Source organism: Coturnix japonica, chromosome 5 (genome assembly GCF_054131305.1).
Source record: "Coturnix japonica strain WE chromosome 5, WE-NBRP24, whole genome shotgun sequence".
In the NCBI taxonomy this organism is placed as follows: domain Eukaryota; kingdom Metazoa; phylum Chordata; class Aves; order Galliformes; family Phasianidae; genus Coturnix; species Coturnix japonica.
The window spans coordinates 50,295,558-50,317,591 of NC_140667.1; the positions used below are offsets into that span (position 1 = coordinate 50,295,558).

The window sequence follows — 22,034 nt, forward strand, 5'->3', positions numbered from 1 at the left end:
GCTGTTGCTGCAGCCATTATAGCACAAGGGAGGAAGATTTCCCAAAGCAGCTGATGTAGGCAATTATAAACTGAATTACCACAAGTAAAAGCTAAATAAAAGGACTTTGCAGAAGGTACCTACAGCAGAGCTTTTTCTTGAGGAACAGAGATTATTACAGAGAATTGAAAGGATACCCTGCATTTAGGAGGTTACCCATTGCACACAGTGCATCTGCTCGTGGCCACCTGCCCAGCCACACCACGTATCACTATGGAGGATTTCTGTGATTCTTTCCCACATAGAAACACATCTGTCATTCCCAACCACTGCAATATGGATGGGCATATGGCAGTGCAGCCTCAAGGAGATACAGCACCATCCTGACCAAGATCTCCAGTCCAGCCTCACCCCAATGCTCTGCACAGTAGATGATGTCTTTGGGATGGAGAAGGCCAAGAGAAGAGCAAAGCTCCCGTTTTCTTATTTACATGGCTGTAGAGACAGCATAAAATGTCACCTTAGGGGTGCAATGTTGCATTGACTCTCTCCTTTCTCCAACGTACTGAGGCACTGGAACATGAAATACCATAGCAAACTCATATCCAGTCAAGATTCACAATATAAATTGTACTAAACTAAATTCAGACACACAGGATAAATGTGGAAACGTTACCACCTTTGCTTCCTCTCTCCACAGGTACAAGCTACTTTTGCTTCCTGAGACGATCTCTAAATGTGTTATTTCCAATTAAAGTTGGAGCGACTGCTTTCATCCTGTTTTTAGCTTTGAAAGCTGTCGCTTCTTTTTTAGACTTCAAGGAAGGCCTGGAAGGTGTCTGATTCTTACAACCACACTAGTTGGCCTGAGAGAAGATACTACCACTGTATACAATCCTTTTGAACGTTCCTTCCATTTGGCACATCCTCCACTTTTGGGGGGGAAAAATAATAATAATAAAAAGCAGAACATGGAGCAGCCATAGCAGGAGTGGCCCCACATCCTCCTGTCCAAAGCCCAGCCCAGGGGAACACACCTGGCTGTACCAGCATAGCTTCATCTCTCAGTCCTCAGCCCAGCCATTAAAATGGTCAATAGCAGTGCCAGCTGAGAAACGCCCATCACTGGAACTCATTTTTACAGGTCACTGGCCAGCTAGACAACAACAGCTTCTAGCCATTACTGACCTCTCTTCAACACGAACTGCTGATTTCCCAGAGAAAGACAAGCCAGGAGCCATCCATTTTCTTAATCGTAATTAAAGCAAACACAAAACCACTCAACTGTCTCTATATGCCTTAGTTCATACGAAATATAAACATGCAATCATCCTGCTATGTTTCTGAGAACAATGACATAATGAGAATCTGAATGCATTCAGTTCATCTACAGAGGCAGGGAATACCCTATTAGAAGTAGGTGCTGTTGAATAGAAATTAGCATCAGGACAATTTGGGTAACAAAATGTTTTGGTGGACCAGCCCCCGAGCTGACAGAAGAGATTCAGGCAGGTGTGTCTTCTGATGGAAAACTAACTGTGATAATGAATAAAATGCTCTTTAGATACATCTGCTTCTCAGTGACATTAAGATGCAGAAGAAATTTTAACAGCACCATCTTCAAAATGCTCAAGCACACAAAAAAGAAAGCAAACAAACCTGCCCGAATGACCAGCTGTTTGCAACACTGCCTGCTTTATAACTCCACCAAAACTGGATTCTTTCATCACTCCTGGTCTTACTTTTCTGCACAGAGCTATTGGGTGCTTTTTTAAAGATCAAGCAGACACCAAAACAGACAACAAAGTCTGTAGTTGTTCTTCTCATCCAGACAGGTGCCCAGAACTGGAGCATCAGCTCCTTAATTCCCATTGCACTACATGATGTTATGATGTGGAATACCAATAACCAAAAATCATAAAACCGTGACACCCGTATCAATGAAAACACACACGACCAGTTAATTCCCTTCCAAACCTTTTCAATATGTCATCTGCAAATGACTGAATATTGTTAGAGGCAGACTGCACCACATCTGACTCCAGTAAAAAGTGGACGACAATTTAGATGAAAGCCTGCCTTCATCTAAAATTCTTGTACTTGGGTATTAATTTCCAGTCATCCTTACAGAAATCTGCTTCCTCCAATTTCCTAATTAGACTGCGTGTCTTGAAATATGCCCATCAACTACCACATGATTGCAGATCTACTTGACTAAGAAATACACATTCTCAGGCTGCAGAAAATAATCAGGCACTCCAGATTTTCCTGAAGCTTCGTGAGGAGCAGATGTCAGTGACCAACATCAATGACTTAGACCACTGGTCTCAAACAGTCTCACAACTCCTGTCAATCAGTGTTACAGCGACTCATGGAATTGCTGTTAAAGTAACCATTAAGAAGCCTAGAAATTACACAACCTACATCTGGCTGCATGCATCCAACATATCCACTCACAGGTTTTCTTGAACTGATGTTTTACTCACCAGGCTCTCGGTCCTTAGAGGAAATACACTCTTTTATAGACTCTGTTATGCCCAGGCTTGCTGCAGTGGGAAGTGGACCAAGTAAGGATTCCAGAGCAGGTGGTCTTACAGGAGCTTCATTTCCATTTTTGCATTCTCCATCTTCACCTGGTTTTAACCTGTCTTTCTCAAGAAGTTCATTACAAAAGTCTTTGTTTAAGTGATTAGCGGCTGCTTCCAGTTCTTCATCTTCTGCCTCATCCTCTCCAAATATGCTTAATGTATTATCTTCTATAGAATCTGTAAAGGAAAAAAAAACAACAACAACAAAAACCCAACAAATCACTGCATGCCATCTGTTACAGAAACGAAGTAAACAGAGTAAGTAGAGTAAATGCTCCCTCAAAGTGAAAATAAATAATAATAAATCTGTAGAGAAATTCTATAGAAAACATACACACTGTTTCAGTACAATGTATGAATGTGGGGAGTTTCCAGATGCTCTTCAAATTCACCGCCCTGGCTATTAAAGTGTATTTTTGTGAATAGAGTCATTGTTTAAAATAGAAGCATTGTGTTATCAAATTATGGCAGGTAAAAGCGTTTTTCTAAAGAAGCCAACTGCTTGTTGGCCAATGAATGGCCAATTCAATCTGCACAGAGAGCCACCATAGCAATTTCTCAAGCAGGGCACTCACTGACAGAAAGGTCTAACGTTGATCTTGAAAAGTTGAGTTGAAAAGGAGAGAGAGAACCCCAATAAGATAAACAGAGATTCTTTACTCCAGAAGCATTTACATGAGCGCATTTATCACAATCAAGTTCACACACTTAATACTGTCTGCAGGATGTGAACCTATTATTATTTAAGTAGTCACAAGATTTTATAGACTTACCGCTTTTAGATAAATTTGCAAATACGCCTTTTGCTTTTGGTCTGCTATTTTCTAATTCAATCTCTATTTCATCTTGATAGCTTGATATTTCACCTGCGGTGATGAAATAAAAATAAAGCTCAGCAATCATCAATGCAATTTTGAAGAAATGAGGGATCTGTTACACTAAACACAACTTATACCTTCAAAATCTTCCAGCTTCTTTGATAACGCCTTCTCAAGCTGAAATGAAAACAAACAGAAAAAGAACAACCATGAAATTACTACAGAAACATCTCTGTACTATTTCTGAACTGTGTAGACAGACACAGAATCACGGAGTATTTTAAAAGCAATAAGAAGGTTTGAAATCCTACTTCACATTATTTTGCATCGTTAGGTATCAAGCTACTGGCCAACTGAAAACTTCTACTGAAGCAAGCTGCACATAGAAGGCTACAGTCTACAGCAGTAAGGTCAATGTAGAATCATAGAATCATATCATACGTAGAATCTTTGTAGATGTGAGCAAGTGCAAGGACAGTGCTGAAATTGCTGTGCACAGGCCAGATGTGGCACACATGACAGACTGCAGTACTCACCTGCACAGTCTAACTGACTCTCAAGAACATCATAAACACATCAATAGCCCTTTAAATGACAGCACATTTAGGATATTAAACACTACTGCCTTTTAAAAAAGCATGTGGTTTCTGATCCAATTACAAAGCATGCACCTTGGCCACTCTCATCTCTTAATTCTGGTTAACCAGGATGGAAGAGCACACACAGCACATACAAGAGAAGTGCAGGCAATAGAACAGCTTCTGAAGTGCCACAAGCTCAGCTTAATCTGCCACATGAGAGGCTCTGGTTTTGCAAGGCCATAAAGATGTGATGCTCCAGTAAAAGGTCTGAGCAGAAGAAGAGAAACATGCAACAGGAAAACATGCATTATGGAGGGAAAGTAACTGCATCACCTTGCACATAGGGCAGCACCCAAGCAGAGTGCAATTGCGTTAAGCATTAAACACTGGTATCCTGCAAAACATGGGAGCTCCACAGGTGCTCATCTGCCCAAACAGCCAAATGTCCCCATCTGACCAACAAAAGCAGTGACATCCTGCTTCTTGCTGGGGTTGACTCAGACTGGAGAGACACTTCAGTCCCTCTCCAGCAGACACTTAAGGCTACATTTGAATCTATGTCTCTCTGGAGGACAGAGGTAGTAAAACCATATCTTTAAAATATCTATATGTACATACTTTAAGTTAACGAGTGTCATATGCATTAATGCTCACCTCAAAATAGATGTAATCAAATTTTAAGAGATGCTGGACAGTTGGGATTTAGTATTAATTGATCCAGAGGGAGAAAAGAGAAAAGAGAACCGGGTTTAGAATTTACCTGCTGTATCTTCAGCTTTTTTTGGCCAGCTGTGAATGAAGGGGGATCACATTCCTCTTCCAAGTCGATCCTCATAAACTCATCTATGGTTAGCTGACTTGTTGGCGTGTATTCAAACTCTGTCAACCTATCGAAGCATACACCATATTACCTTAACATCTTTAAGATCTCCTTTAAAAGTCACAAAATTCATCAGACTTCTGACTTAAAGAACGAGCATTCTGCAAGATCGACAAACTTTGGCTCAAGTACAGAACAAATTAAAACTGAAGTGATACTAATTGTTTCATTTGCTGCAAAGTAAGTATCTTTTCATATCACAAATTAGCTTTTGATTTATTGGAGTACGCAACACACACACGCTTCTTTTTTTGATGAACGAAGACTGAACAGAAATACCACAGCCATTACAATCAATTATGTACAGCCTGACAAAACAAGAGGAATGCAGTTCATCTCTCCTGTCTCGCTGCTTTTGGGATCAGCAACGAGAACAAAACAGATTCCCAAACTAAAATATCTGCCACCAGAGTTTAAGAGCACGCTCAAAAACAAGAAGCCATCTTCCCAGGACACAAAGAAGCAGCAGTAAAATAAAAGGATCATCTGCTTATCGCACTGATAGAATAGATGAATGCATATAATTTCATAACAACATGGTTTGTATTTGTTTTAATGTTTGCATTTCAGAAGCTCCCGCGTCTATGAGGGATATGACTGGCTCCATAGGGAACTGCCGTGGAAGCAGCTGAAGCTTTCAAAGAAACTGACTCTTAAACAACACTGCAACATCTTAATTTCATCCACAATTTTCAGCATTTTATACAGGTGGTTGAGAACCATCACATCCATCTTACAAATAGAGGAAACAAGACAAAAGGTTAAGTGCAAAGCCAGGTCAGGAAACGTCTGGCAGAATGCTTTGCTGACAGAAAGTGCCCTTATAATAATATCAACATTTTCCATGGGAAAATTGCATTGATAGATCTGCAGCTGCTCCACTGGAATATTCCCATCTTCCAAAGGAAGCAATGCTAACAACCGCTCCCATCTGCAAAGCTGGACATAAAGTTACTGCAGCACCCCCAGCTTGGGACATCTCAGAATTTCTTTGTCCCAAAAAGTAATCATGATTTTTTACTTTTTAACCACAATAAAAATCCTTCCAGGGATGAAATTTTCTATAGGACATAAATTCCATTTCCAACCACCTCCACAGCCAGTGCCAGCAGCATCTGACAATGCTCCCTTCCTATATTCTTATCACTATATGCCTTTGTTTACTTTTAATAAATTGAGGAGCAAAGCGTAACAGCTATTATTTTAATTCATAATTCCTTTAATGCCAAAGCCAGGCATCATTTTAGAAGCATTGATTTTCCCAGTCATCACAATCCGACTATAGCCATCCAGCTGTTGATGTGTGAATCAAGCACTTAGAGGCACCCTTGCTTCAGCAAGACTTCTCCCAACCAGCCTCACCTACTTAAATTGTTATTCTCCTCCCACCATTATGAGCCAACACAGTTTTTGGCATAGACACCTTGTTTGTTCATGCTATGCTTGCTCAGAGTTTGAGATGAGGACCCAGACCAAGTCACAACAGCAACACCTTGTAGGCATGCAGAGCAACGTAGAAAACATCAGAGGCAAAATGCATGTCAGTGAATGACTTGGATCTCAGCACTGAACTCTGTGCACATCTTCTTGCAGACACCCGAGGCTCCACCTGCCCTTCTCCTTGTGACCTTGTGTGACTCACGTCACGTACTCTGCACCTGTCAGACATTAGCCCAAGGGTGAGCCAACCAATGTTCACAGTTGACATCAGTGTGGTCTCAAGAACCAGCTTTAACCCTGAGCCACAACAGCAGCACAAACCCATGCTGAGATCTCCAGCGTATCTGGGCCGGGCAGGGCAGAACTACTTCAAGTTTGCTGGCTATGCTATAGGGTAACTTAAATCCACAGCACAACACAGTTGCAATCAACCAGCCTGGCCATGCGTTCCCAGGCTCATGTCCTTCCCTTCTTTAGTTCTTATCCAAACCAGATGAGTGCCGACCAACCTGGCTCTAAAGTTGGCCGCTATGACCAGGTAGGCACAGGACCCTGACTGGAAGCTCAGATTTACCAAGTGGCAGATCTTAGCAACAGGACTGCAACTTCCTCATGAAACAACAAACCATTCCTTGAAGATGACCACAGCTTGAACATCACTCACTTAAATCCATCCCTAAGCAATCTCCCTAGCGATAGCGCTGTAAGTCACAGCCAGGATGAGAGTCTGACCCACCAAAGATTGGCAGGTATGAAAACATGTGATCCCTATTCTACATGGGCTGAAAATACGACCCCATACAGCCCATTCCATGCCAGCAAACGTGTCCAGAAGTAGGAGCAAGGTTATACAGTGTTCCATTAAGCATCACGCTGCAGAAGAGCAAGCCATTCCCTCAGCGTTTTCTCCTTTAACTTGATATAAATAAATATCTGCAATTGCCAACTGCTTTCCTGCCTCAGCATCTTACATTGGCTGATATCCTGTCTGCATATTTTTAAACATTTCTTTAATTTTATCCAGCGTTTGGACAGATGCCACCAAGGCAACAAACTGACACACACAGCAGTCTATGCTGCATGGAACAAGGCAACAGCAGTTTGGCAGCTACAAATAACTGATGCAATCTTAATCTTAATTATAAGCATGATAATTTCAGGGCTGAGGGAGTATCCTCATGAAAAAAATAACACCAACGAGCTGCTGGCTATTTCTTATGTTCTGCACAGAAATGATATCCAAGCTCGCTTTGTAATTTTGTTAATCTAAAAAATAAATAATGAGTCTAATAAGAGTAGCCATTTTAAGTCATCCAAGGGAGGAAAATAAACAGATACACAAATTAAGATATCGTTACCTTGGCATGAATTCAAAAGGGCTCCAAAAACTGAGATTTGGCAGACAAGTATTTTCTATTTATAGCTGATGCAGAGGCTGAGATTCAACTTCCAGTACAAACCCTCCTCTTACAGTTTCTCACAGCCTCTTTCAAGCAAGTTCCTTTGGGAGCAGAGTTTTTCCAGGCCTTGGTGTCACTGCTCCTAACCCCAGCCCTTTTCTTTTTCTTTCCCAAAGAAAAATTTCCACAGCTTTTGTTCCATCCCTTTACGGACAAAAACGCACCTCGTGCTCTGATAAAGCACTTTTGTGCACCAAGCAGTAAACCAACTCTGTTCACACTTAATTTAGCTCCCAATAAGGGAAAATGGGTCAGTCACTTTGAAGCTGAGCAATGGGTTTCTTTTTCACTTTGTTTTGTTTCGGGAACGCTGTCCAGTGGAGACTTACGAATCCAGTCTACAGCTTATGGGGATAAAAAACACATGAAAAGCACTTCCATGCCCAGCTGAATGCTCAGTTTTAGTGGTTACTTGAAATTCTGTGGTGGTGGGGTGTGATGAAGCACTCAAAAGAGCAAGGTCCTCTGGAATCCAACTCACCAATGCTTCAGGACTTCAAGTTCAAAGTCCAAGAGGGACTTCTGAGCAGGGACAAGTTAGAAGAAGCCCTCTGCTCCCATTCAGAGGAAAGAGGAAAAGTAGCTGAAACTGCTGGGACCAGAGAAGTGTGGTGAGCTACACAGCATCTGACTGCCCTCCTACGTACACACATTCAGTGCACGGCTCTAGAAAGCAGGCGGTGCAGCAGACGTACCTTGTGCTGGGTGGACCTCTGCATAGAACGGCAGGCAGATCAGAAACTTAAGAGCCATTCTTTTAGAAACTGCCTTAGTGAGTGGAGCAGCTGATTTGACAACTCTGACGTTTACAAGCTCAAGAAAAGCAAAGGACTCGCCGTTATATGTTACTTGAGTACAAACATATTTAGCTACATCCCCACTGTCCTAAGGGTGCTCATCTGTGCTGCCTGCCTCTCCAAACCTGAGTGCTCACTAACATAAGAAAAGGTCAGAACCTGCACTGCTGTGGCCAACAGTCACTGTTTACTAAATTACAAATATCTTTTGCATCATCCTCGTCTACCCATTTCTTCCAAGCTATACAATGTTTATGCATGAACTATTTATGGAAGTACGTAAGTGCATATTCTAATAGTGATGCTTAATATAGCACACACATCAGAAACAGTTATGAAATGCTTCCTACATGATATAAAAGTTTTCCAGTATCCCCTAGTATGTAAACAAACAGGAGTCCAATCTCCTTATATGCAATTGTTATACACACAAGAGATGCTCCGATAGTAATGCCTCCTATTTTTTTATGTTGGCCCATGATATCAAAGGCAGATAGTGATAGAGGATGAACCTTCCCACCAGTACCCCACGTGTTGTTGCCATGAGACAAATAGCAGCAGAGAGGCAGTCTGACAGAACGGGGTCTCACATGGAAGTGCAAATGAAGCAGGGGGGTAGAACTGAATTCATCCATGCGGAAAGACATTCATCGATGCTAACTGAACACTGATAACGAACAAACAGTGGCTGTGAGTACAGTGAGGCAGCGGGTGGTGCATTTCAGCAGTGGGTCATCTCTGCTGGTGCAAATGGCCCTAGCACTGCATGCAGGCTCTATTTCATTGCTGGAGAAAATGCAGAGCTAGTGGTGGTAACTGTGTTGAAAAACACTGTCTTGTAGCTGAGAATTTGCTCTATCAAACTGTTATTGTGCCCTTTGTATCACTTGTAGCTTCCTTGGGAATAAACAGGAGGCATTACTTTCAGAGCAACCTACATCCGTATAACAACATACACTTGCAATAACATAAAAATAAGTGTTTTTAAAGTTTATTGAATATGTATCTCATTAAAAGGTGGGGACTAAATCAGAGATCATGCGACTCCTGTGCTTTTACAAAGTACAACTTATTACCTGAGCTGTGCTCCATTTCTCTCCCTGTGCTCCTACCCCAACACACCTGTACAGGGAATTATTTTCCCTTAAAAAACTTCCACGGTGTCCTACATTAATATATTTTATCTGCTTTTGCAATGGACTAAGAGTACACATGCACAGCCATTTCCTGCTAATTAGCTGGGAGCTGATCATTTACGGTGCTCAATCTGCTAGTAATTGTTTCCTATTAAAGGACAGATACCTTGAAGGATTACAAATCAGAAGTGCCTTAAGAACAGGTAGCTTTTGCTTGCTTCCACCAAAACAGAGATGTAAAATATCACAAATTTGTTACCATCATTTTATTCTAACTCTGAAAATACAGATGTTAACACCTGTGTGCATCAACCAACCCACCATTCATCCCACTGACGGGCTGTCCTGAATCAGCCCAAACCTGTTGTAATTCTTTGTCCTTGTCTTTCCCCTGGTTCCAGTGTTCACACTGCACTTATCAAACGCTACAGCGCTACTTAAAAACTGTGCTCCATTAGCACGGCTCCTCCACTGCACTCTGTCAAAACATTCTGTGATCTCCTAGAGAAGAAAAATAGCACAAGGCTTCACTGCTTAGCAGAGCCACTCGGACGAGCAAAGTCAAACACAGAGAAAACTGTTTACAAGATCTAAGTCCGAGTTAATGCTAAGAAGTTAATTATTGTATCAAAAGTAACAGCCACCAAATAGATTTGAAATGGCAGTTCTTAAAATAAGCAGCAAGCACTGAAACATATTAGGACTCTAATTAATGCATTAGCTTACGAGCTGTAAAGAAGTCAGACTTATAAAAAGCAACACAGCCGGCAAAATTGGATTCATCAAAAACAAAACCTTTTATCATCAGACAAACCAGCATGCAAACTTACGCAAGACCAACAGGTGTAGACCGAGCCCCATTTGACCCTCTCCTAGAAAGATATCTAGAAATCACCTATAAGCCACCTGAATATTTAACTTGAGACTTCAGACGTTTCTCCATTATTTAACTTGAGACATAAAATACTTCTCCATTTGCTCTCTCAGTCTGGCATGGGGTTTTAGTACAGCTGTACATGTATCAGAGCAGAACACCAACATCCAGACACCCTTCCCTTCAGCTCTGGCTGCGATACGGCTTTGGTGGTTTGGAAAACCCGGCCCTGTTCTGGCCTTTCATTTCAACTCCTTCCCAGTCCAGCTCCCAGTCAGCTTCTGCTGACACGTTGCTCCATCTGAAGTTCATCGCAAATAGGTTTTTTAACAGGTAGTAAATTCATGGGACTGAGAAGAAATATTAAACGCATGCAATGTATGCAAAAAGCAGCTTATTTAAAGATAAAGAGAATGAGCCAAAGTAAAACTTAAGTGTTAACGAAGATAGGCTGATTTTTTTAATTTCTATTGAAGTAATGCCTAAGATCTTCAAACACACGTAAGGGCCGCACTGTATTAGATAATGTACAATGGAGAAAGATCACAGAAACTATTCCTACTGCACGTAGAACATAATTTAGTGTGCAGAAAAAGTACACAGTAGGTGAGTAAACAGAAGAAGGGGCAGCATATGTAAATGTTAAAGAAGCAGAAGCGAAGACAGGTGCATTAAACAGGCAGAGTTGGGAGAATTAAACCAAATAAGAGCACCGAGTTTATGGAAAGTTAATTTGTTATCTCCAAAGAAGATTACACACCAAAAAAAAATAACAATTTGACTAATTAGTTAATATTTGTACAGTACTTTGAATATATAGAGTGATCTATAAGTTAATATCATTTCAATTAGACTGGAAGCGAGACAGATAGAATTATCAGTACGTTTATTAATATTTAATGTGTTCCTTTTCAACAACAGCAACAAGCTTTACATTTTAATTGCATGCTTCAAAACATAAAGCAAAAAGGTCCTGTGAAGTAACTACAAAGCTTTCTTGCTGAGCCCCTACCAAAGATACATGTGCTAGAAATGAAGTCACTCCATTCTTCAGCCAGTTAGATTAAGAAGTTCTGATCTGAAGGTGGATGGCAGGGTCTAACGGCCACTTCCACTCTTTATTGTTTTCTCCTTTCAAACCAAATTCTGTTTATGATCAGTTCATTCATTTTTAAGACCTGAAGGCACAGCACATTTTGGTGAACCTCCTCCTGAGCCCCATTCCCCAGTGCACAGCAGTAAGCTCAACACGGCCTTCTTAAAACCCATCATTCCTACCTCCCAAGCCGCTGATGCATTACAACCCATCCATCCCAGACTGGAAGGGACATGAACATCCAACCATAACACAGAGAGAACATGGAGGCTGGAATTATCAGCATTATCTGGATTCCCATTTGGTTTCCTTCAAGGGCTTTCCAAGGAAAGCCACCAGCAGCAAGCACAGCACCCATGACCAGTCTTCCACTCAACCACACTCAACAGCTTCACAACGCACAGAGCAGCAGAAGCTCTTTGCAGATCAGAATCGCTACAGCAATAACTGAAATAAATCTACATCAGACTGAGAATCATAGAATTTCTTAAGAACATGAAACAACTGCTTATTAATTCAGACAACTTCTCCTTGATGGCACCTTGAGAGGAATTCTTGAAAGAAGAGGGAAAAAATGGGGTGCAGAAACAGTGATTCAATGGTATTTTTTATTTGCCTTCATTAAGTACCATATAGCGTGCTCTTATTTGAAAAACATCAATCAAATTTATAGATTCGTGATAAATATAGTTGTAATTATAGCTGCTTGAAAATAATTCAGCTGTCACGTTTACCCTGTCAAAGTAAATAACGCTGTCATTTCAGTTGATGTGTGTGACTTGAGTAAACATTTCAAAGCATGAATTTTGAAGCAAAACCTCTCCACTTGAAACAATTGCTCAAAATTAATTTTCCTTCCAACTCCAGTTTATTGTGCTTATTTTCTCAGTACCAATGAACTGTTCAACCACGTAACCAAGGTGTCTTGAATTGTGGGCACATAAACCATCAATTCTACAAAATGCACATTAGAACACATGACCTGTTGACCAGAGGGAAAAAAAAGTGGCATTTGTATTCATTCATCCTAACTGCTATAGGGCCCACAGCCATTTAAACAATTCAAATGTATCCCTGCAGCACCCAGGCAAGGCAGGGAAATGTTATCACTCCTGCTCCATGAATGAAGATCTAGAACAAAAGCATTTCTCACGATTAAGAAGTGAATACTATTAACAAATATTAGATTCAGCTGGATGTGCCTAGGCCGGTCTCGGCAACATGGCGAGAAAGTAAAACACCAAGGGAACTTTCTAAAGGCAAAGTTGGGTTCAACCAACTTCAAAATAAACCTCTGGTAGAAAAACGCTGTACTGGGGGCAAAGGAAAGTCTGGCACTTCACAGTAAGGTCAATTTTCACAAACCCAGGAGAAAAGAAAAGGCTACAGATTTTCAATCCTGAGAGAAACTGGGTGACGGCTACCAATGCTGACTTCATCAGCATATGGAAAGCATTACCAGAACTTCTCAACAAAAAGCAATCCAAAGGTACAGGCCAAATTCTTACTTTCTGTTGATAATACCACATCTCATCCCTTTGGTGAAGTTATCATTAAAGCCGTTGTGCTGTCTTCCATTTATTAGAAGGGCAACAATATTGAAAATGAACATTCTACCACAATATTTTGCAAAGTCCTGATCAGTGACAGCAAAAGGACACAACTTTTCAGCGCAGCATTCTGGATCAAGGCAAGAAAATCCTACAGGACATCTTCAGCTTTGAGAATCAATCAATTACTTCCTCCGTTAACATTTATGACCAAATACTGTTTGACTTGAACTCCTCACCTCTTAAACAGGCACAATGCTTCCTACCACCTCTGCTAAGCATTCAAGGCCTTACATAAGAGGCAGGGTTAATACTTCGACATGACCAGCTGAACACATTGTACTTATTTTATTCCTGGCACTTGTGAAAAGGAAAATAACCCAGTTTTCTCTGATATACATCGATTTTAGACAACACCACTTTTCAGTTCTGTAAGCGAAAGATAAAAGTAATAAAACGGCACCAACCTTTTCCTTAGTGTAGACTCACAAACCTTGACCACCCTGATGACCTCTTTAACAGTGCGTCGGAAATCATGCATTCTCGCTGCCACTAACAGAGCTAGAGAATAAGCAGGGACAGTCAGTGTCACAAAGAGGAAAATTTGCTGAAGAAAAGCAGAAAACAGACAGATAACGATACCCTCTCTTTGCCCCTTCCTTCAGCTAAAGAGCACTAAATGCTTACGTTCAGCTGCATCCTTGAAAACACGTGACTGACTCAACTTTACAGACTTGGTTCCTACCCAATAAAACTAAGCTGATTGCAAACTGCACCCTAACAACACTTTAGCTCACTGTGGAAACCCAAACTATTTCGATATGGCACAAGAACATCAGACTGATCACACATTGTTAAAGTGACCACTCTTTTAGCAGAGATTACTAGTTAAATAAAAAGCTCTCCAATTAAACCTGCGGAAGCAAAGCCTGCTTAAGCTGTGACCATTCCCACCAGCCTGCTGGTGCACAAGTGTTGGCGTGCGAGACCCTCCACACAGCCAGATAACTGCAATAGATTGCGTTTACTTTAGTGTTTTGATTCACAGCAGCAGGACAGATTTGAGGCATCAACTTCATTCATTCATCACACTGTGGTTCAGTGGGCAGAACAGGTTTAAGTATGCAGAAGTGCTTCCCTCCAGAGGAAACAAAACCAGAGCTCCGCTTCAAGCACGTGCGGAATGACTCCAGATCCTAATGGGAACATCAAATGACTGCTCCTTCACACAACTCCAGACAATGTGTGACACAGACATGTAGGCCAAGAAGCCAAAAGAAGCCATGAACTGTGTGCACTGTTTATTGTGTGGAAGGATGTAGGAAATCAACACCTCCTGCTTCAACTTGCAGAATGGTTTGAAACCATTTCGCCCTGTCCTGTCAAAACAGACCCTGCTAAAGAGTCTGTCCCTTCTTCCTTACAGCCCCCCTCTAGATACTGAAAGGCTGCTCTCATGAGTCCCCGGAGCCTTCTCTTCTCCAGGCTGAATGGCCCCAGCTCTCTCAGCCTGTAAGAAGAATGCATAGTTTTGGGTTCCCTATGGTTTATGCACTATTCAAGCATGCACATACAAGATCTTTCAAATACAATGAAGTGCACATGCTAACTCTGTGGCTATATGCACTTCTCATTAGTCTGACTTCACTAGATGATACCATTTTTTAGCCTAGTCCAGTAGGTTTTTGTAAGCATCATGTCTGCAGTGAATCTTGGAAAAAGACTGAGAAGAAAATAATTTCATATATTAGGTCAGGGAGGGCGTTTCTTGCATAAGAATCAATGTAAAGACACATATTCAAGTGCTTGCACTAACAGAGCAGTTTTAGCTGACAAAAAGCTACAGCTTGCAGAAGGGGAGCGGGATGAGCCCCAGAAAGGTTAAAACAAATCCCAGATGTAAGAGATAAAGGATCTGAGCAAGGAATGTAGGAGCAAAACTGAAATTTGAGTTCCTAAGAAATGGGAAAGTCCACAGCTGTTCTCAGCTCAACCTGCTGCAGGTGGAGCAACGCACCTCACATCTCACACACCTGGCACTCTGCATCTCACACACCTGATACCCCACATCCCACACACCTGATACCCCACATCCCACACACCTGACACCCCACATCCCACACACCTGACACCCCACATCCCACACACCTGACACCCCACATCTCACACACCTGACACCCCACATCCCACACACCTGACACCCCACATCTCACACACCTGACACCCCACACCCCACACACCTGATACCCCACATCTCACACACACGACACCCCACATTTCACACACCTGACACCCCATATCCCACACACCTGATACCCCACATCTCACCCACCTGCCCCGCAGAGCCCAGACGGCCGGCGACCAGTGTGCATCCAGTCTCGCTTCATTCTCTGCAGTAGCCTGAGAGCCGTCATGGACACTTCATGGTTCTTATCCCCAAATTCCAGCATATGTGCAAAACGAGGAATATATAAACACGGATCTGCAAAAGAGAGTAACACAATTACTCCTAATCCCAAACTTTGATTTATGACATACAGAACTGTGAGGCCGTCATGGTTGACTTGCTTCACATCTCAGGGAACAAGTAAGAGAGAAGCACAGATGAAGCCTTAGGATCACCTCTTCACTACAGGCATAGCTAAAACAAAATCCTTCTTCACTTACAGACAAGAGGCTTTTAAAGCACGGCACACCGTTGTCCTCAGAGCTTCCCAGGGTTCAAAGCCGTATCCAGGCACAAATTGCTGGAACCCAATTAATGTCAACAGCCTACGACGATTTCCATCAGCCCGGGATGTGTCTCCTGATGTATAAACTCGTTTCAAGTGTTGGTGTTATCAGGTTCAGACCCACTGAAATCCGTCAGCGCGGGCTGCGCTCTGCCTAACCCAATTTATAATTTATCAAACAATCTTGTAAAAGCGGCGTGTAACACATGTTTACTCTGATTTCAGGTATCAGCCGCTCATTTCCTGCCTGCCTTTTATCACTTGACCGAAAATCCATGATGTAAGGTAAATTGTTAACTATTAGCCCCAACTCAATTTCCTCAGCCGATCTCCTATGTGGGCACTCACACTGATAAAGATGAAAATTCAGCTCAAAGCGCTGCAGCAGCCACACGGATTTACAGCTAATCAGAGCGCTTCCACATCGCACCAAGCCCAGACAAGGATGCCCTGTTGCTATCCCTAATTACCTGCACCAGCAGTACCTGGCTACACAAAGGCATTTACATGAAAGCATCGCATGCATCAAGCAACGACTTCCAAATGCATCTCCCTCAAACCTTAAGATATGCCAAAGCAGCCACCTCCCCACCATGGCCATAAAAACCAAAGGGTTGGGAAAGACTGGTGGATCCCTGTAGACGTCCCTTTAGGAAGGCTATGCCATGTGCCAGCAGATCCCTGCCCACCTTAAGGTGCCCGTTGCAAGTGAACTGTCTGGGAGAACAGCTGAAGGAAACCGGCTTCCAAGTGTTTTCTTGCAAAAATGAGTACTGGCACAATGACAGCTTTAGGAAAAGTGTGAATTTTTCATGCTAGTAAACAAAACGGACCAATTCCAAAATGCAAAGTGCTTCCAGAAGCAAAACTCTAGGCATGCAGTTTGCTACTGATGTTGCAGTACTGCGGGCAATGCCACCAGGCAGCACCCAGCTCGCTCCTAGCTGCCCTGCATGGGTTGAGGCTGCCATGTATGGGGTCTGGCTGCCTCATATGGGGTCTGTGCCTCCCAGCATGGGGTCAGAGATGCTCTGTATGGGGTCAGAGCTGCCCCACAGGGCAGAGACCGAACTCTAAGCGAGGCAGAGGAGCTGGGGGGTGTTTGGAGGCATCTGCACAGAAGCTGCTCAGTTTTCTGCCTGCGCTTTGTGCCCACAGGTCGTCTGAGAAAACATTACATGCAGTTAATTTATATTCTGAAAGCTACCAAACAGGCAGAATATGAATGCGTGGATGGTTCTGAGTGAAAAGCCTGTAGCAAAAAGAGGCCATAAAAGGCCAAAAAGTGATGCCACCGATATATAAATTAAACTAGGGCCAAAGTTAACACGACTGTCTGCCACATGGATTAGTAAAGTAATAATGAACCAACACTCATAAAGCACTGCTGAAGCCAATGCCAGTCTTTCCATACAGCCCCTGCCTACAGAGAGACCCGGGGCTGAGGGCACAGTATGGAGCTGTGGGGTGAAGGGTGGGGGTCTGCGAGGGGCTGCAAGGCAAGAGAAGGGGCAAAAGGAGGGATAAAAGGAGAAAAGCTATAAGAGGGATAGGATGAAAAGTGGGCAATAAGGAGAAATAGTAAAAGGGGGGATGAAAAGAGGGGTGAGATAAAAGGGGGGCAGATAAAAGGTGGGGGAAGTAGAATGTAAAGGGGGAAAAAGAAATGGGAAAGAAAAAAGGAGAAAAAAATAAAACAGAAGAGAGGAAGTAGAATTGGGGGAATGGAAAGGGAGAGGTAAAAGGGAAGGAATCAGAGAATGACCCGGGTTGGAAGGGACCTCAAGGATCACGTAGTTCCAACCCCCCTGCCTGGCAGGGCCACCAAACATACACCTTTACTAGATCAGGTTGCCCAGGGCCCTGTCCAGCCTGGTCTTGAACACCTCCAAGGACGGGTGTTCAAGGAAAATAGGATAAGAAGAAATAAAAGGGGAAAACAGAAGAGAAAAAGGAAAAAGTAAACAGAGAAAAATAAAACGGTCGAGAGAGATAAAATAAATGAACAAACAGAGAAGTGAATCGGGATGAAAGCCCTGCAGCAGAGCACAGCGCATCAGCCCCTCGCTCCCTGCGTTCCCATAGCTCATCCCCATCCATGCCCCCACCGCCCTGCCCTGCACTGCACGGCGCGGCGGCGCCCCCGCCCGGGCAGCTCTAAGGGCCGCGTTACGGCCGCCATGGGGGCAGCGCTCGGCACGGCGCCCCCGAGCGGGCTCGGCGCGTTGCAGCGGGCGGCGCTGCCCGGCGCACGTCGCCGATCGGGGGGCGGCTCTCCCCGCCGCGCCCCGCTGCTCCCCATTGGCGCGGTGGCCGTGACGCGAAGCGCGGCGCTGCCTCTTAGTGCGGGAGGCGGAGGCAGGGCCCGGCAGAGCCGCGCCGAGCACAGCCGGGAGGGCAGCGTGCGGGGTTAGCGCTGCCTCCGCCGCCCAGCAGCCGGGGCGCCCCGCCGCCAGCAACGCCCCCGGGGCGGGCGGGAGCAGCGCGAAGGAGCAGCGCCGTACGGCGGAGGAGGAGGAGGAGGCGACGGCCGCCGCGGGGAAAGGAGGAGGAGGAGGAGGAGGAAAGTTGTTGCGCCCGGCAGCGGACTGCGGAGAGCCGCCGCCGCCGCCCCGGCCCGGCCCGGATGTGCCCCCGCCGCCGCCGCCTCCAGCACCGGGAGGGGAAGGACGGAGCGGAGCGCCGCTGGCAGCGGGGAGCCGGCGGCGGGCGGTAGCACCTGGAGGAGCTGCGGACTGACGCCGTGCCCGCCTGGATCTGTGCGGATTCTCGTGCTGTGCTTTTTTTTTTATTTTTTTTTTTTGGCTTTTTTTTTCTCAATTATTTTTTTGGGCTGGTTTTTCTTCTCTTCCTCCTCCCCGGGGGCCGGAGCCGCCCGCCCGCACTGCCCCGGTTCCCCGCTGCGAGGTGAGCACCGGAGCGCTCCGTGACGGCGGCCTGGGAGCGCCCATCCACAACGCGGGACCTGGTTCGGGAGCCGGCGGTCCTTGTCGCCGATGCCGCTGCCCCATGGGTGCCTCAATGGCAGGATCATGAAGTGTTTGACTTTTTTTCTTCTGCTTCCAGAGACCTTAAAGAAGTCCAAAAAGAGCGTCAGGTCAAACGGCAAAGCGCCAGGATGCTCTGAGTCAGTGCCCCTGGCCCTGAAGAAGAAGATGGCCGCAGAACTTTACCCTGCCAACACCAATATCGCCAACAGCAACGCCGCCGCCGCCGGCAGCAAGAAACCCGCTCTGCAGCTGCAGCAGAGCGCGCAGCCGCCCCCGCCGCCCCAGCTCCAGAACCTCAACAACAACAACTTGGAGAGCGCCAGCTGGCAGTCGTGCCACCCCACGCTGCGCGAGAGGTGAGGCCGGCCCCAATTCCTCCCCCCCTCCCGGGTCGGGTGGGTGCGTGGGTCCGGGCCGCCCTCCGCTAACCGGCCTCTCCCTGCCCTCGTAGGAACGCGCTGATGTTCAATAACGAGCTCATGGCTGACGTCCACTTCATCGTGGGCCCGCCGGGGGCATCCAAGAAAGTTCCTGCCCATAAGGTTGGTGCTGAGCTCGGCTCACTGTGCGTTTCGCGGCTCGGTTCCGCCCCAGCAGCGATGTGTTGCGTGGGGCGGTCGCAAGGAGTGATGCTGAGGTGCTCTCTGTGTTTTGCAGTACGTGCTGGCAGTGGGCAGCTCCGTCTTCTATGCTATGTTTTACGGCGATCTCGCCGAGGTCAAATCCGAAATCCATATCCCAGATGTGGAACCCGCAGCCTTTCTAATCCTATTAAAGTAAGTGGCCGCTCCGAGTCTACTAATTACGTGGACAGAATCAAAGTGGCTTATAGAATATGCAGGTCCCGCTCGGCATCGTGCAGCGCGCACGTATTAATGCTTCATGAGCTGTCAGACGCTGAACGTCTGACTAACAGCCAGCAGCGATGACTAGAGATGAGTTTCCCGTGGGCTGTGCCTATACGCTTTCCCTTAAGAAACTTCTTTTCTCACCTAGATACATGTACAGCGACGAGATAGACCTGGAAGCCGACACGGTGCTGGCGACGCTCTACGCTGCCAAGAAGTACATCGTGCCGGCCCTGGCGAAGGCGTGCGTCAACTTCTTGGAGACGAGCTTGGAGGCAAAGAACGCGTGCGTCCTGCTGTCCCAGAGCCGGCTCTTCGAGGAGCCAGAGCTGACACAGCGCTGCTGGGAGGTGATCGATGCTCAGGCTGAGATGGCGCTTAAATCTGAAGGGTTCTGCGAGATCGACCTGCAGACATTGGAGATCATCGTGATGCGGGAGGCCCTCAACACCAAGGAGGTGGTGGTGTTTGAAGCCGTTCTCAACTGGGCCGAGGCCGAGTGTAAGAGGCAGGGGCTGCCGGTGACGCCGCGCAACAAGAGGAACGTGTTGGGGAAAGCGCTGTACTTGGTGCGGATCCCCACCATGACTTTGGAAGAGTTCGCCAACGGGGCGGCCCAGTCCGACATCCTGACGTTGGAGGAGACGCACAACATATTCCTGTGGTACACGGCTGCCAACAAACCCAAACTCGAGTTTCCCCTGACAAAAAGGAAAGGACTGGTGCCGCAGCGCTGCCATCGCTTTCAGTCGTCCGCGTACCGCAGTAACCAGTGGAGGTACCGGGGGCGGTGCGACAGTATTCAGTTTGCTGTAGACAAACGGATATTTATAGCGGGACTGGGATTGTATGGGTCGAGTTGTGGCAAAGCTGAATACAGCGTCAAAATCGAACTGAAGCGCTTAGGAGTTGTCCTGGCTCAGAATCTGACAAAGTTTACCTCCGACGGCTCCAGTAATACCTTCTCGGTGTGGTTTGAGCACCCGGTGCAGGTTGAGCAGGACACGTTTTACAATGTAAGTGCCATTCTGGACGGCAATGAGCTCAGTTACTTCGGGCAGGAGGGAATGACTGAAGTGCAGTGTGGCAAAGTGACCTTCCAGTTCCAGTGCTCCTCGGACAGTACCAATGGGACCGGGGTACAAGGAGGACAAATCCCTGAGCTCATTTTCTATGCATGATGCATTTCACCTTGATTGTATTCCAGTACTGCAACGCTGCACATTAAGGGATTCTTCAGTTTTACTACAGAACTGTACAGCAGTATGGAATGTTACGCTACTTACCTATCTGCTACATCAGGCTATACCCAATAAGTGAAGGAATGCTCTTGAATTTAATCTTATTTTATTTATTCATAAGCTATTTGACTTAATTAAGACTGCAGTGAGCAGAAAAGAAAATGTTAAATTTTGCACGGAGCGTGCATTTATTTTGTATATAGATAACTAACTTGCAGACTGCAGCTGACTCAAACAGAATGTTCTAAACTAGAGCAGTTTATGAATCGGTGAAATATAAAACATTTCTACTTGCCCTAAATCCCGCGTGCTGCCCCCTTCCTGATGTTATGGCTTGTCTGTTAATTCAACTACAGTGCAGTTAATGGGTGGTAACACCTCTGGATGCCTGTCCTCTGCAAGATGTGAGCAGTGCCATGTGTAGAAAGGCTCCCCCCACCTGCAGAGCCCATCCATCAGGCAGCCCTGGTTGTCCTTCACCAAGGAGGACGCTCAGAGATTGGCTGTGGGTCGCCTAAACTGAACAGAAAAAGCCTGAGCATAACCAGCACTGATAAAACCTTGTGCTTACTGCTGTAAGCTGCTTCTGTCTGTTTGCATTCTGCTTTTGGCATCATCTGTGTTAACCTCCACCGAGCCCAGCAAACAGCAGCAGTAACACTTGCACTGTCAAAACACACCAGACTCGAGCAACCAGTGTTAGGACAGACAGATAAAGCCTCGTGCAGCCACAAGCTGTAACACTGACAGCCACTATTTCAATATACATCACATCTCACCTTTAGGAGCAGACAGATTTACAGTACGGTCACTCAGAGTTACTGAGGGAAGCCACCATAAGGCAAAGCTGCCAGGCCTTATTTTTTCCCCTCTCCCTGTGTGGTTTTTGGGGAGGTATCAGTCATTTTTATAGCTGGCATCCTTCAGTTTTCTCAGAGACTGACAAAGAGGTGTATTCCTCAAGCATCTCTCCACCATTACAGCTGAACCAATGGGAAGGACTTGGTGTTCTTTATAAAAAACA

General features: G+C 45.2%; 2 protein-coding genes across 7 annotated transcripts in view; one reads left to right on the top strand and one right to left on the bottom strand.

The window, feature by feature from the left end:
* Window positions 1-22,034, bottom strand: part of BRF1 (BRF1 general transcription factor IIIB subunit) — a 155,119-nt gene that overhangs the window by 63,749 nt on the left and 69,336 nt on the right. For all 5 annotated transcript variants that reach the window (XR_014946165.1, XM_015865581.3, XM_085547802.1 and 2 more), the window contains 6 exons: window positions 15,532-15,681; window positions 13,667-13,760; window positions 4,727-4,853; window positions 3,523-3,562; window positions 3,341-3,433; window positions 2,466-2,744 (listed from right to left, as the gene is read on the bottom strand). Coding sequence is in view for 4 of the 5 variants with exons in the window: in XM_015865581.3 (XP_015721067.1) it covers window positions 2,466-2,744; window positions 3,341-3,433; window positions 3,523-3,562; window positions 4,727-4,853; window positions 13,667-13,760; window positions 15,532-15,681 (783 nt within the window). In the remaining variant the exon portion in view is untranslated. The remainder of the gene's footprint in view (window positions 1-2,465; window positions 2,745-3,340; window positions 3,434-3,522; window positions 3,563-4,726; window positions 4,854-13,666; window positions 13,761-15,531; window positions 15,682-22,034) is intronic.
* Window positions 18,712-21,311, top strand: BTBD6 (BTB domain containing 6). Of its 2 annotated transcripts, XM_032444780.2 has the most exons (5): window positions 18,712-18,838; window positions 18,998-19,277; window positions 19,373-19,463; window positions 19,579-19,697; window positions 19,918-21,311. In XM_032444780.2, the coding sequence occupies exons 2-5, from the start codon at window positions 19,087-19,089 to the stop codon at window positions 20,948-20,950; spliced, it is 1,434 nt and encodes a 477-aa protein (XP_032300671.2). In that variant the 5' UTR covers window positions 18,712-18,838; window positions 18,998-19,086; the 3' UTR covers window positions 20,951-21,311. The 2 variants fall into 2 exon arrangements, with proteins under 2 accessions (XP_032300671.2, XP_085403929.1); XM_085547803.1 differs by having other exon boundaries at window positions 18,712-19,277.

Coding starts and splice junctions, on each gene's coding strand:
- BTBD6 (XM_085547803.1), top strand. CDS start 18,928: ATGCCGCTGCCCCATGGGTGCCTCAATGGCAGGATCATGAAGTGTTTG. Junction 19,464..19,578: donor AGAAAGTTCCTGCCCATAAG/GTTGGTGCTGAG, acceptor TGTGTTTTGCAG/TACGTGCTGGCAGTGGGCAG. Junction 19,698..19,917: donor GCCTTTCTAATCCTATTAAA/GTAAGTGGCCGC, acceptor TTTCTCACCTAG/ATACATGTACAGCGACGAGA.